General features: G+C 42.2%; 1 protein-coding gene across 1 annotated transcript; it reads left to right on the top strand.

Annotated features, from left to right (window-relative positions):
- Window positions 1-3,205, top strand: LOC128427281 (uncharacterized). The gene is made up of 2 exons (XM_053414368.1): window positions 1-425; window positions 809-3,205. Exon 2 carries the CDS (start codon window positions 1,517-1,519, stop codon window positions 3,179-3,181), a length of 1,665 nt encoding a protein of 554 aa, XP_053270343.1. The 5' UTR covers window positions 1-425; window positions 809-1,516; the 3' UTR covers window positions 3,182-3,205.
- The last annotated feature ends 9,979 nt before the right edge of the window (window positions 3,206-13,184 follow it).

Here is a 13,184-nt window from a genome sequence, read left to right as displayed (position 1 = left end):
AATTATTATTTATTATTATTTACTATCATTATTTTATTTCCATATAATATATACTTATTTCTCGATTTCCCCTTTCTGTACCATTCCCTGCATTCACATATCGTTTACCTGTTGGTTAATTAAGCTGTCCATCAGTGATTGAGTACACTGGAGTCTAATTGGCTGTATCTGAGGATGCAGACCTACGATTGGGTAGAGGGAAGTAAGCCCCGCCTTTTCACGTAGCTGTCGTCGATGCGCAGCCACACACGAGCAGACGAGAGACAAGCAGAGAAAACTAGTAGAAGTCGTAAAACTAGTATAACTGTAGAAACTGTGTTTATAAAACTATATAAAGCAGTGGAAGTGGAAGTTGAAGGAAACGGAACCGAAGTGAGACCGAATTGATGAGCGTCGGGAGTTTTATTATTTTCGGCGGAGTCTTGGTGAGTTCACAGCGCTAATGCTAATGCTAATCGCTAACCATGCCATGTCTTAACACGAGGCACTGTAGGAAGCATGTGAACCTGACTGTTGTGTATTTTACTTTTGTGGTGTTTTTTATGTTTATCATTTGAGCATGTATGTTCTGTATGCACTTAATTTAATGTTCAGGTGTAGCCTGTAATATGTGTTTTATGTTAACAAATGGTTAAGAAGTGAAGTAATGAATAACTAAATATATAACTCATATTTAGTCAAACGATTACATTTAGAATACATTTAATATGGAAAAAAGCTGTGCAGTTAAAGAAGATAATTAATTCATATTACTACTATGTTTTGATATCTATAATGGCCATGAGAGTAATAGCCTGTTCTCATATAGGCTAGGTTTTTTGGAATCCCTTGAAACCGTTGAGAGATTGGATCGAATTCCCCTTGACGAAGGGGTGGCGAGCTAGTGATGAAAACACCTCCTTATCCCAAGGAGTGGATCGGATGACCTGTATGAGAAGCATCACCTCCCATCAGGTGAACACGTGCTGAAGCGCACACGTGACCATTGACTAACTTTTTGACTTACGACCTGACATTTTGACTTGAAGTACATTGAACCAAAGAACACTTGCAAGGATTTTATTTTGTTTTTATTTTATTTTTCCTTATGGACATTCCGCAGCCATTTATTGGTGTTTAAAAGAAATTGTTTTGAATTGTTCTAATGTTACCGGATATTGATTATTATTGAAAATTGAATGTTACTGATTGCACTTGAATCTATTTTATTATTTTTCTAAAAGCCAATACAATTCATCTAAACGTAATCAGTGGCTCCAGTTGATCATTGTGTGTGTCCTTTTATTCTTCCCTCCGTACGAACCTGGTAACTAGCCCACATCTGAATATATTCTATTGCCCATTGGGGTTACAAAACTTGGCGAGCTAGCCAGGAGGGATTTATTTGTGACAACTGCACATTTGCAACCTTGACAATTAAGGTGAACCACATTTGAACAACTGGAGCAACCTAAGGTTAATTTGACATTCATTTAATTTGAGTTTCACTTTTATTTTGGTGCATTATTCTTACAAAATGGAAGTTGTGAAATCACAAAATGTTAAGGTTCTGAACGCTGTTTTAGTCAGTGGACTTACTCACATCGAGACAGACAATGAAGTTTTTGACTTCCTGAAACAGTTTGGTCCTGTAGCTAGGCTGATTGATGTGCCTTCAGTTGGTAGAGAAGTAACTGTTATCGTTGAGTTCCAACATGAGGCTACAGTCAAAGAGCTTGAGAAACTGTATTTACCTCTTGACCGACCTTGCATTGCACACCCAGAAGTTGTGCACCGTGTTCAAAGCCTATCAAGTGTCTATAGTAGTGAAGTAAGTTCCTCAGTAACCGAAACCTACCTGTCCGAGTTGAGGGATTTAGCAAAAAGGAGTAGCAGGTCTTTTGAAGACATTTTGCGGGTGGAGTTGGGTAGGATCGGAGAGTCTGTGGGGAGGGAGGTCCCAGTAACTGTTGCTGAAACTCCTGTAGAACAAGAGCCATTTCCCCTTACAGATGACCCCCAAACCACACCACCTTTCTCCCCTGCTAGTGAACATGTACTCCCAGTAAGTGTCACCCCTCAGCTTAGTGAGACTGGCCCAGAAACCTTTAAGACAATTCAAACCTCCCAGATCCCGTCCAACCTACTCAGCACGCCTGAGGTGCAACGTGTCATTGTAGAGCACATTGTAAAAAGCAGTGAGGTAGCATCTCATTCCAACTCTGCTTATAGACTGAAGTCCTTCTCTGGGAGAGTTCCGCGCCCTGCTTTCGAAATTGACTATGAGGCATGGCGCAACAGTGTGGAATTCTGCTTGAATGATCCCACAATTTCAGAAACCCAGACTGTAAGAAAAATAGTTGAAAGTCTTTCACCTCCAGCCTCAAACATCGTGAAATCACTTGGTCCAAAAGCAACTTCTAATGCTTATCTCACACTGCTTGATTCAGCCTATTCCACAGTGGAGGATGGTGATGAGCTCTTTGCTCGCTTCTTGAACACCAACCAGAATGTTGGTGAAAAAGCTTCTGACTACTTGCAGAGACTTCACACTGCTTTGAGCTTAGTTATCAAAAGGAAAGGAATTGCTTCGGGTGAGGCTAACAAGCACCTTCTCCGTCAATTCTGTCGTGGTTGCTGGGATAGCTCACTGATAACCAATCTCCAGCTTGAACAACGCAAAGGTGAGCCTCCATCTTTCGCTGAACTCCTGCTTCTAGTACGTACTGAAGAGGATAAGCAGTCAAATAAAGCAACAAGGATGAAACAACACCTTGGGATCACTAAGACAAAAGCTCTTTCCCATCTCCAGACCACCTGCATGCCCAGCATTGGCAGTCTTGATCCTGTCTCAGAGGATATTTCCTCTGCTACTACTAACGACCTCAGAAAGCAGATTGCAGATCTTCAGGCTCAAGTAGCGCAACTCAAAGTTAACAGCACAGAGAAACATGCAAAAAAGGCATCAAAAGAAATCAACAAATGGCAAAAGACAAAGAGTGAACCAGAAACACAAGAACTCAAACAGATCACAGCAAGGTTGCCAAAACCTTGGTATTGTTTCAGATGCGGTGAAGATGCTCACATTGCCTCTGCTTGCAGTAATGACCCAAACCCAGCGTTAGTAGAGGCAAAGAAGAAAGCCCTAAGAGAGAAACAGCGTGTGTGGGAAAGCCATCACAACACCCCTGATTTAAACTAATTGGAGCTTCTGTTGAAGGGCAAACGGGAGCTAAAAATGAGCATCGTCCTATCGTTACAAAGACTAAGAAAGCTGTGAGCCTAAAGGCTGGTGTTTGCCGCAACAACAAACTTCCGCACCGACTTGTGGGAAGAAAATGTACAGCCAGAGTAGCAGTTGATGGAGTGGACTGCTGTTGTCTACTCGACACTGGCTCACAAGTCACAACCATAGCCATGGCCTTCTACCAAGAACATTTATCTAAGCATCAAATCAAGCCGATAGCCGACCTTCTTGAGGTCGAAGGAGCCAATGGCCAGACTGTCCCATATCTCGGATATGTGGAAATCGAAATAAAGTTCCCAAAAGACTTCTTTGAAACTGAACCTGAAATATCCACCTTAGCTCTTATTGTGCCTGATATTCGTTCAAACAGTGACACCCCACTGCTGATTGGCACAAACACTCTTGACCCCTTGTATGAGCTGCTGTGCGAATCGCCCTTGCCAAATCATCAATTTTCTTCCTATGGCTATCAGCAGGTGCTAAAAACACTTGAGGTCAGGAAAAAACAAGCCGATAGTGGCAAGATAGGTTTGGTGACCCTCAAGGGTCGAACCCAGGAAGTTCTTCCTGCAAACCAGAAACTGCTGCTTGAGGGATTTGTGGGTGCTAATCAGGCAAAGTCTGAGCTGTGGGCACTACTCGAACAACCAACTACCTCATCTCTGCCAGGTGGTGTCTTTGTCGATTGTTGCCTGATCACCCTGCCAACGCATGGTCCTTACAAAGTGCCAGTGCTACTCAGAAACGAGACTGATCATGACATCATCTTACCTACCAACTGTGTTATTGCTGAGTTAATTGCTCCTGGTAGTGTCCTTCCAAATCCTGTACCAGATCAAAATAACCAAAAAGTCTCTGCTACATGTCCCCACCAGCAGCAGACTACAGACACAAAACCTACTTTGAGTTTTGACTTTGGTACTTCACCTCTTTCTGAAGAGTGGAAGCAGAGAATCACTCAAAAGTTGAATACTTTTTCTGATGTGTTTTCTCACCATGACCTCGATTTTGGTCATGCAACTAAGACCCAACATCACATTAAGCTTAAAGACGAGACCCCATTCAAACAGAGATCCCGACCGATTCATCCTCATGATTACGAAGCAGTCAAAAAGCATCTGCAAGCTCTTTTAGATGCTGGCGTCATCAAAGAGTCAGAGTCTCCATTCTCGTCGCCCATTGTAGTAGTTCGGAAAAAGAATGGTGACGTGAGGTTATGCGTGGATTATAGGAAACTAAATCTGCAAACCATCCGTGATGCATATGCACTGCCAAATCTTGAGGAGTCCTTTTCAGCTCTTGCTGGATCACAATGGTTTTCTGTCATGGACCTCAAATCTGGGTATTACCAGTTAGAAATGAACGAAGCAGACAAGCCAAAGACAGCTTTTGTGTGCCCCTTCGGGTTCTATGAATTTAACCGTATGCCCCAAGGAATCACAAACGCTCCAAGCACTTTTCAAAGGCTCATGGAGAAGTGCATGAAAGACCTCAATCTGAAAGAAGTTCTTGTCTTCCTTGACGATTTGATCGTGTTTTCCAGTACACTTGAGGAGCATGAGACCAGGCTCATTCATGTCCTTGAACGCCTGAAAGAATACGGACTCAAGCTTTCACCTGAAAAGTGTAAGTTCTTTCAGACCTCCGTTCGCTATCTAGGACACATAGTGTCCAGAGATGGAGTGAAAACTGATCCCGATAAGACAGAGGCTTTAAAAACCTGGCCAAGACCACAAACCTTGAAAGAACTCCAGTCATTCCTGGGATTTACCGGTTACTACCGGAGGTTCGTGAAGGACTATTCAAAGATAGTTAAACCACTTACCTCTCTCACCGCAGGCTACCCACCTCTTCGGAAAGGCTGTAAATCCAGTCCGGGTGACGGTAAATACCTAAATCCCAAGGAACCGCTTGGAGAACGTTGGCGTGATGCATGTCAGCAAGCCTTTGAAAGCATTATCGAAAAACTTACTTCTTCACCTGTGCTAGGCTATGCTGATCCAAAACTTCAGTATTTCCTTCATACAGATGCAAGCACCATCGGTCTTGGAGCTGCTCTGTACCAAGAACGGAACGGAGTGACACGTGTAATTGCCTACGCAAGCCGAGGTTTATCACGCAGTGAGTCCAGATACCCTGCTCACAAATTAGAATTTTTGGCCCTTAAATGGGCCATAACAGACAAATTTCACGACTATTTGTATGGTAACACATTCACTGTTATCACAGATAACAATCCTTTAACCTACCTTCTCACCACGGCGAAGCTTGATGCCGCTAGCTACCGCTGGCTGGCAGCATTGTCCACATTCAATTTCGACATCAAATATAGACCCGGAAAACACAATCTCGATGCAGATGGTCTGTCCCGAAGGCAACATGGTGTGGTGGAAGATGACATGAGTTTTGAGGAGGAGGGTCGTATCCAAGAGTTCAGATCCCGTCTCATGTCATCTTTCAAGGATGTAGGGCCACAAATCCTCCTTGCAGATACAGTTGCCGCAACCTGCCAGAAACATACAGTCCTTATGCAGAATGACTTGTCTTCCTTTGGGCTGGTACAATCTCTTGCCATGTCCCCTGCTGCTATCCCTGTCATGTTTGAACAGGAGGATCTTAAGAATGGTCTTCTGACTATACCAAAGTACAGTCAACCTGATCTGATGCAGATGCAGAGAAATGATCCTGTCATTGGAAAAGTCATTCGCTTGTTGGAAGCAGGGACCAACTTACCTGCCAATTACAAAGCTGACTCCCACGATCTTCACTTGATCTTGAATGAATGGAAGCGCCTTGAGCTACAAGACGATCTTCTTTACCGAAAGCGCCTGTCTGGAACAGAGATTCTGATGCAGTTCGTTCTCCCTGAGGCCCTCAGATTCACTGTGTTGCAAAACCTTCATGATCATATGGGCCATCTAGGAATCGAGCGAACAGTTGAACTTACAAGATCTCGCTTCTATTGGCCCAAAATGGCCTCAGAGATTGAGAAGAAAGTGAAAACTTGTGAGAGGTGTGTCCGCAGAAAAGCCTCTCCTGACAAGGCAGCCCCACTTGTAAACATTAATACCACCAGGCCGTTGGAGCTAGTCTGTATGGACTTCCTCTCAATAGAGCCTGATAGCAAGAACACAAAAGACATCTTAGTGATCACAGATCACTTCACAAAGTACGCCGTGGCCATCCCTACAAGAGATCAAAAGGCCAGTACTGTGGCAAAGAGTCTGTGGGAACACTTCCTAGTCCATTATGGTTTTCCAGAGCGACTCCACAGTGACCAGGGAAGAGATTTCGAATCTCATACCATCCGAGAACTGTGCTCCCTGCTAGGTATACGCAAAGTAAGAACCAGCCCGTATCACCCCAGAGGTAATCCTGTGGAGCGCTACAACCGGACTTTACTGAGTATGTTAGGTACATTGAAGGACACAGAGAAAACCCACTGGCGTGACTTCGTTAAGCCGCTTACTCATGCCTACAACTGTACCAGAAATGATGTCACAGGCTTCTCCCCATATGAACTTATGTTTGGGAGGCAACCCCGTCTACCCATTGATATTGCCTTCGGACTACCACTCACCGACAAACAGCCCCTCTCACATTCACAGTATGTGAAAAAATTGAAAAGCCATCTTGAGGAGAGCTACCAAGTAGCCATCAATAACTCTTGCAAAGTGGCTGACAAAAACAAGAAGAGGTTTGACAAAGTCATTCGTGAGTCTACCTTGGATGTTGGAGACAGAGTCTTAGTCCGAAATCTTCGTCTCAGAAGTAAACACAAACTGGCAGACAGGTGGGAATCGACTACATATATAGTCACCAAACGAATGGGCGAAATGCCTGTATACACAGTGAGACCAGAAAAAGAGTTTGGACCTCTGAGAACACTCCATAGGGATCTCTTACTCCCTTGTGGTTTTCTCTCACAGACAGAAGAGGAACCTGAGCGCATTTGTAAACCTCAAAAACCCCGAACCCGACAAAGCCCAGATCAACCAGAGGATAACAGCTGGAATCAAGAGGATGACGAAGATACCTGTTATTACTTTGAACCATCACAAGAAATAAAAGAGACACGTTTCATCGAAATCATTGACAACCCAATAAAAAACACAGACATTCACAGAGAGGAATATGAAAAATCTGAAGGAGAGCCATGTGCAAATTCACCTGGTTCAGAACCACAGGAAGATCAGGAGATCCTCTCTTGTGAAAATGACTTACCTGATGAACCGGCTAAAGTTCCTCACTCACCTGAAACTTTTTCCATGCAAAAATCTGTGAATGAGGAGTCTAGCCATGTATCAAATCAACCTGAAAAAGAAACAGAGCCATACTTACCTGAAATGGTACAAGGAAACACACCAAATGGAGAGTCTGAACCTGAGGCTAAGGACAGTGAAACGAATATGCATCCATCCATGCAGGAGTACTCCTTAGCAGATACACCAGACCTACAGCACAAAACGAGCCCTGTACATACAGAAAACCAGAATAATGCAGAAACAGAAATGTTAAATCAGATCAATGAGCACTCAGACACTGAACCTCAATCCATCAGAAGATCTGAGAGAATTAGACAACCACCCCGTAGACTTGACTATCCCGAGCTAGGAAATCCCTTAGTCACAGTGGTTAAGTCATTGTTCCAGGGTTTAAGTAAAGCTTTTATTGATTCCCTGAATGTTGATCAAGATTATTGGTCACAGAGTCAAGCCTTTGAAATAACAACCCCTATTTTAGAGTAACATGCAACGGGACGTGCATGATATTTAAGAGGGGAGGATGTAACCTTGTAGACAATTGGGCCCTGTTTATTATAATTATTATTTATTATTATTTACTATCATTATTTTATTTCCATATAATATATACTTATTTCTCGATTTCCCCTTTCTGTACCATTCCCTGCATTCACATATCGTTTACCTGTTGGTTAATTAAGCTGTCCATCAGTGATTGAGTACACTGGAGTCTAATTGGCTGTATCTGAGGATGCAGACCTACGATTGGGTAGAGGGAAGTAAGCCCCGCCTTTTCACGTAGCTGTCGTCGATGCGCAGCCACACACGAGCAGACGAGAGACAAGCAGAGAAAACTAGTAGAAGTCGTAAAACTAGTATAACTGTAGAAACTGTGTTTATAAAACTATATAAAGCAGTGGAAGTGGAAGTTGAAGGAAACGGAACCGAAGTGAGACCGAATTGATGAGCGTCGGGAGTTTTATTATTTTCGGCGGAGTCTTGGTGAGTTCACAGCGCTAATGCTAATGCTAATCGCTAACCATGCCATGTCTTAACACGAGGCACTGTAGGAAGCATGTGAACCTGACTGTTGTGTATTTTACTTTTGTGGTGTTTTTTATGTTTATCATTTGAGCATGTATGTTCTGTATGCACTTAATTTAATGTTCAGGTGTAGCCTGTAATATGTGTTTTATGTTAACAAATGGTTAAGAAGTGAAGTAATGAATAACTAAATATATAACTCATATTTAGTCAAACGATTACATTTAGAATACATTTAATATGGAAAAAAGCTGTGCAGTTAAAGAAGATAATTAATTCATATTACTACTATGTTTTGATATCTATAATGGCCATGAGAGTAATAGCCTGTTCTCATATAGGCTAGGTTTTTTGGAATCCCTTGAAACCGTTGAGAGATTGGATCGAATTCCCCTTGACGAAGGGGTGGCGAGCTAGTGATGAAAACACCTCCTTATCCCAAGGAGTGGATCGGATGACCTGTATGAGAAGCATCACCTCCCATCAGGTGAACACGTGCTGAAGCGCACACGTGACCATTGACTAACTTTTTGACTTACGACCTGACATTTTGACTTGAAGTACATTGAACCAAAGAACACTTGCAAGGATTTTATTTTGTTTTTATTTTATTTTTCCTTATGGACATTCCGCAGCCATTTATTGGTGTTTAAAAGAAATTGTTTTGAATTGTTCTAATGTTACCGGATATTGATTATTATTGAAAATTGAATGTTACTGATTGCACTTGAATCTATTTTATTATTTTTCTAAAAGCCAATACAATTCATCTAAACGTAATCAGTGGCTCCAGTTGATCATTGTGTGTGTCCTTTTATTCTTCCCTCCGTACGAACCTGGTAACTAGCCCACATCTGAATATATTCTATTGCCCATTGGGGTTACAATATCAATCAATCAATCAATCAAATTTTATTTGTACAGCCCATAATCACAAATCACAATTTGTCTCATAGGGCTTTAACATTGTGCTAAAGCCCTATGAGCAATATGAATTGTATAAGTGGCAAAATACCCTTTTGAGTGGGCATCAAGACTACAGCGCTACAGAGCATTCCTTCACCCCACGCATATATTTCCCTTACAGTTTAGTTTCCAATATTTCTCTATGTCTTTTGTAAAAAGTAAAAATTGCAGTTATTCAAGTTTGGCTTAATTCAGCTTTTCTTCGTAAATGTTCACCAGCAGCCTGACGGTGGATGAAGCTATGACCTGGATGTCAGGCTACTCCTTCACCCTACTGTTCGTTCTCTCTCTCTCTCTCTCTCTCTCTCTCTCTCTCTCTCTCTGAGGCTGTAATCTTCCAGTATGGTCACTCGTCCTGCCCCTCTGGGCTGCATGAAAAATTCACCAGGCCTTCCCATTAGAGTCAGTCTGAATCAGGGAGCAGGCGCTACAATGGCCAACTCTCACTCAACTCTCAGGGACGCAAATGCTATGTTTTAAAAAACATATAAATCACAGCAGACGCAGATTCTTTTGCTGCAGGTCAGCTCAAGCACACACACATCGTCTGCACTGAACATACATGTGCACACACACACACACACGAGGGTCTGCAGTCCTGAATTGTTAAAAACAGATGGACTATAACCTTTTCATTGCGGGCATTTCACACTGATGGTGCGAGACCTGACCTTTACTGTGTGGGACAGTGAGAGCGGTTTGAACCCTCCAGGCCGGACGACAAACGCTGCACTGTCTCTGTCTGATCACACTGTTCTGCGGCTCCTGTGTCAGGAAGAGTTATACTGAAGCACTGTGTGTGTGTGTGTGTGTGTGTGTGTGTGTGTGTGTGTGTGTGTGTGTGTGTGTGTGTGTGTGTGTGTGTGTGTGTGTGTGTGTGTGTGTGTGTGTGTGTGTGTGTGTGTGTGTGTGAGCAGGAGTTGGACAGAATAAGAGGGACACTTAGGCACAAACGGAAATTAAAAGTTTGTTGAATTACATTTTATGCTAAAATAATATGATAATTACATGATTAAGACACTGACTGGAAATTAAAGAGGCACTACACAAATTTAACATGTGAAGTCAATAAGATGGGTTAGATTTTACTGTCTATTAGAACAGGTCTGAAAAGTTTTCTGTGGTTGTGCAGGAGCTTTGTAAGGTCTGAACTCATCTTGCATGGAAAATTGTTGCATTTTCAAAGCCTCCTTACACCTTCTTAAAGGGATCGCAATTTTTGTGGGAAGTGTAGGCTCACGTATTTTGGAAGTTTACTTACACGGTGGAATCAGTGTCTTACGGGTTCTCAAATCTTCAGTGAGGTGCATGCAAAAATCACTGGATGATTCCAAAGATTTGATTTAATTCATCATGAGTTTCTTAAATAATGAATTAAGCCAGATAGAGACATTTTCACTGGTTACATCTGAAATTGAAGATAAGCTCCTTTTTCTTGGATTTATATATTTATCCTCTGCCAAGGAGGTTATTTTTTTCTCAGCGTTTGAGAGTATGCAAGATTATGCAAAAACTGCTAATTTGTTATCCATGAACTATTTGGAGGGGTGGAACATGATCTAAGAAAGATCCGAGTACATTCTGGAGCGGATCCAGATCAGGGGGCGGATCCAGGAATTTTCTTTTAAACTTTCTTTAAAATTGTGTTACATTTCTTCACATCTTTACAGAACAATTCATGGTTTTTTATGAGACTAAAATCAGGTATGTTTAAGGGACTGATTGATAAGTGTGTGAAATTTTTTGCAGCTTGATTGAATAAGTAAACTATTGGGCCTTGGTGGAGGTGTGGGCTTTATTGAGTGCTAAACTAAACACTAAATACTAAACGGATTAATCAAAAAGTAATAAATATGTGACAATTAACTGATGATTAAAATAACTGACAATGATTGACACTGAAATGAAAAGAAAAAGACCTCCACTGTAACAGCATGCTCTCTATGAGCAGCATATTTCCCAGAAGTACCGCAGAGCAGCCAGAGCTCCCACATCCACCGCCCCAGTGCTGAGCGTCTCCTCCACCCCAAAGGAGCGCCGCATCAGAGCGTAAACCGCAGTGAGAGCCTCTGTGGTTGAATGCATTGTGGCTTTTAGCGGCGAATTCCCTTCCGTCGCCTCTGGGCTGGCCTCTCCTGTGAACATATGAGCCTTGCCACAGCGTGTGGCACTGGGAGATGGTCCAGGGCCTCCTGATTAAATATTACAGCCCCCTAAATGGATGGAGATTAGCCTCTGTGGGAATGTTAGTTAATTTACCCCCCGGCCAGATGTGTGCGTGTGTAAGCAAGAGAGCGTGTGTGTGTGCGTGTGTGGGTAGATATGAAAGGAATAGCGGGGAGTAAAGGGGGTTGTCGTACATGTGCCCCAGTGTAATGGATTGCATGTTTCCATCAGCAGGTCAGTGGAGGATGTGCTGTGGTTTCAAGGGGTTAAATATTCTGAAGCAGCTCCGACACAGAGGAGTTTAGCTAGGCTGAGAGATTTTCAGTTGTAGTCGGTTATATTTGAAAGTGAGTCAAATGAATAGTGAGATCTTTTCTTTTTTTGTTGGTTTATCAGCAGGATTACGCAAAAACTACAAAACAGAAAGAACACATAACATTTTGCCGTTAATCTGAAAAAATAAGTTTTTCTCACTTTTTCTAAATATACGGTGTATTTCATAGATCTTGATGAAAAACAAAGTTTCATTTAGGCGCCGGACATCTAAGAGTGTGTGTACGTTTTTGCAGCTTTATTGAAAGTCAGGGGGATGTTGGGCCTTGGTGGAGGTATGTGCACTCTAATGTGTGCCATTCCACTTTGTGATGATACAATAAACCTCTGTATTTAAAGGATAGCCAACAATTATCCCTCTTTTTTGGGAGGGGGCTGCAGGCTGTGACTCAGTGGGTAGAGCGGGTCAGCCTCTAACCACAAGGTCACCAAAGTGTCCTTGGGCAAGATGCTCAACCCTAAAATGGCTCCTGATCCATTGTGTGATAGAGAAAAAGCGCTGTGCTTAGATACACTGTGGATATGGTTATCAAGAATAGAAAAGTGTTTTATAAATCCAGAATTTACTTATTTTTCATGTTCTCGTTGTCTTTTTGTTAAAGAAATGTCTCTTTTACCCAAAAGCGTATTTCACATTGGAGAAACATGTAGTTTATAATAACAAACGACGTGAAAAATTTAAGTGAATGTGAAAAGACAAAGCATTTAAATGGATTCATGAAGAAATATTCACTTCCATGCAGTGGAAGTCGTTCCCTTCATTTATGCTCAACATCTCGACCAGACAGCAGCACACACTCGCCTCTGTGAACGTTTGTGGGTTTAAATTGTCCAATTCAGGGTTTTGTTTTATTTTGTTGTGTCCCAGCAGCTGAAACACACAAAACGATGACAAATTTAAGTTGGAAAATTCTTCTTCTCCGCTCGTTCCTGAATGCCATGTTTTAGCCAACCTGCTCTGGAGTGATCTGACACAACAATTACGCTGCTCCACATCCGCCCTGTTTGACTGTAGGTGTTAGACGCGGTGAAGAAGTGATTTAATTCACACATATGGAATAGATGACGTTTTAATTGCAGGCTGTTCTCTGTGATCTGTTATGCCATCTCGACATTCGCTCTGAATTATTGATCGCTTGGTTTTGTAGTTCACCGCGTTTAAAATGCTTTTAAGGACGTGAGTGCGTGTTTTGAGGTCTTTGCAT

The sequence above is a fragment of the Pleuronectes platessa genome, chromosome 21 (genome assembly GCF_947347685.1).
Source record: "Pleuronectes platessa chromosome 21, fPlePla1.1, whole genome shotgun sequence".
NCBI classification, from domain to species: Eukaryota; Metazoa; Chordata; class Actinopteri; order Pleuronectiformes; family Pleuronectidae; genus Pleuronectes; species Pleuronectes platessa.
The sequence above is the reverse complement of the archived record's forward strand: the minus strand, read 5'-3'. Positions and strand labels throughout refer to the sequence as shown.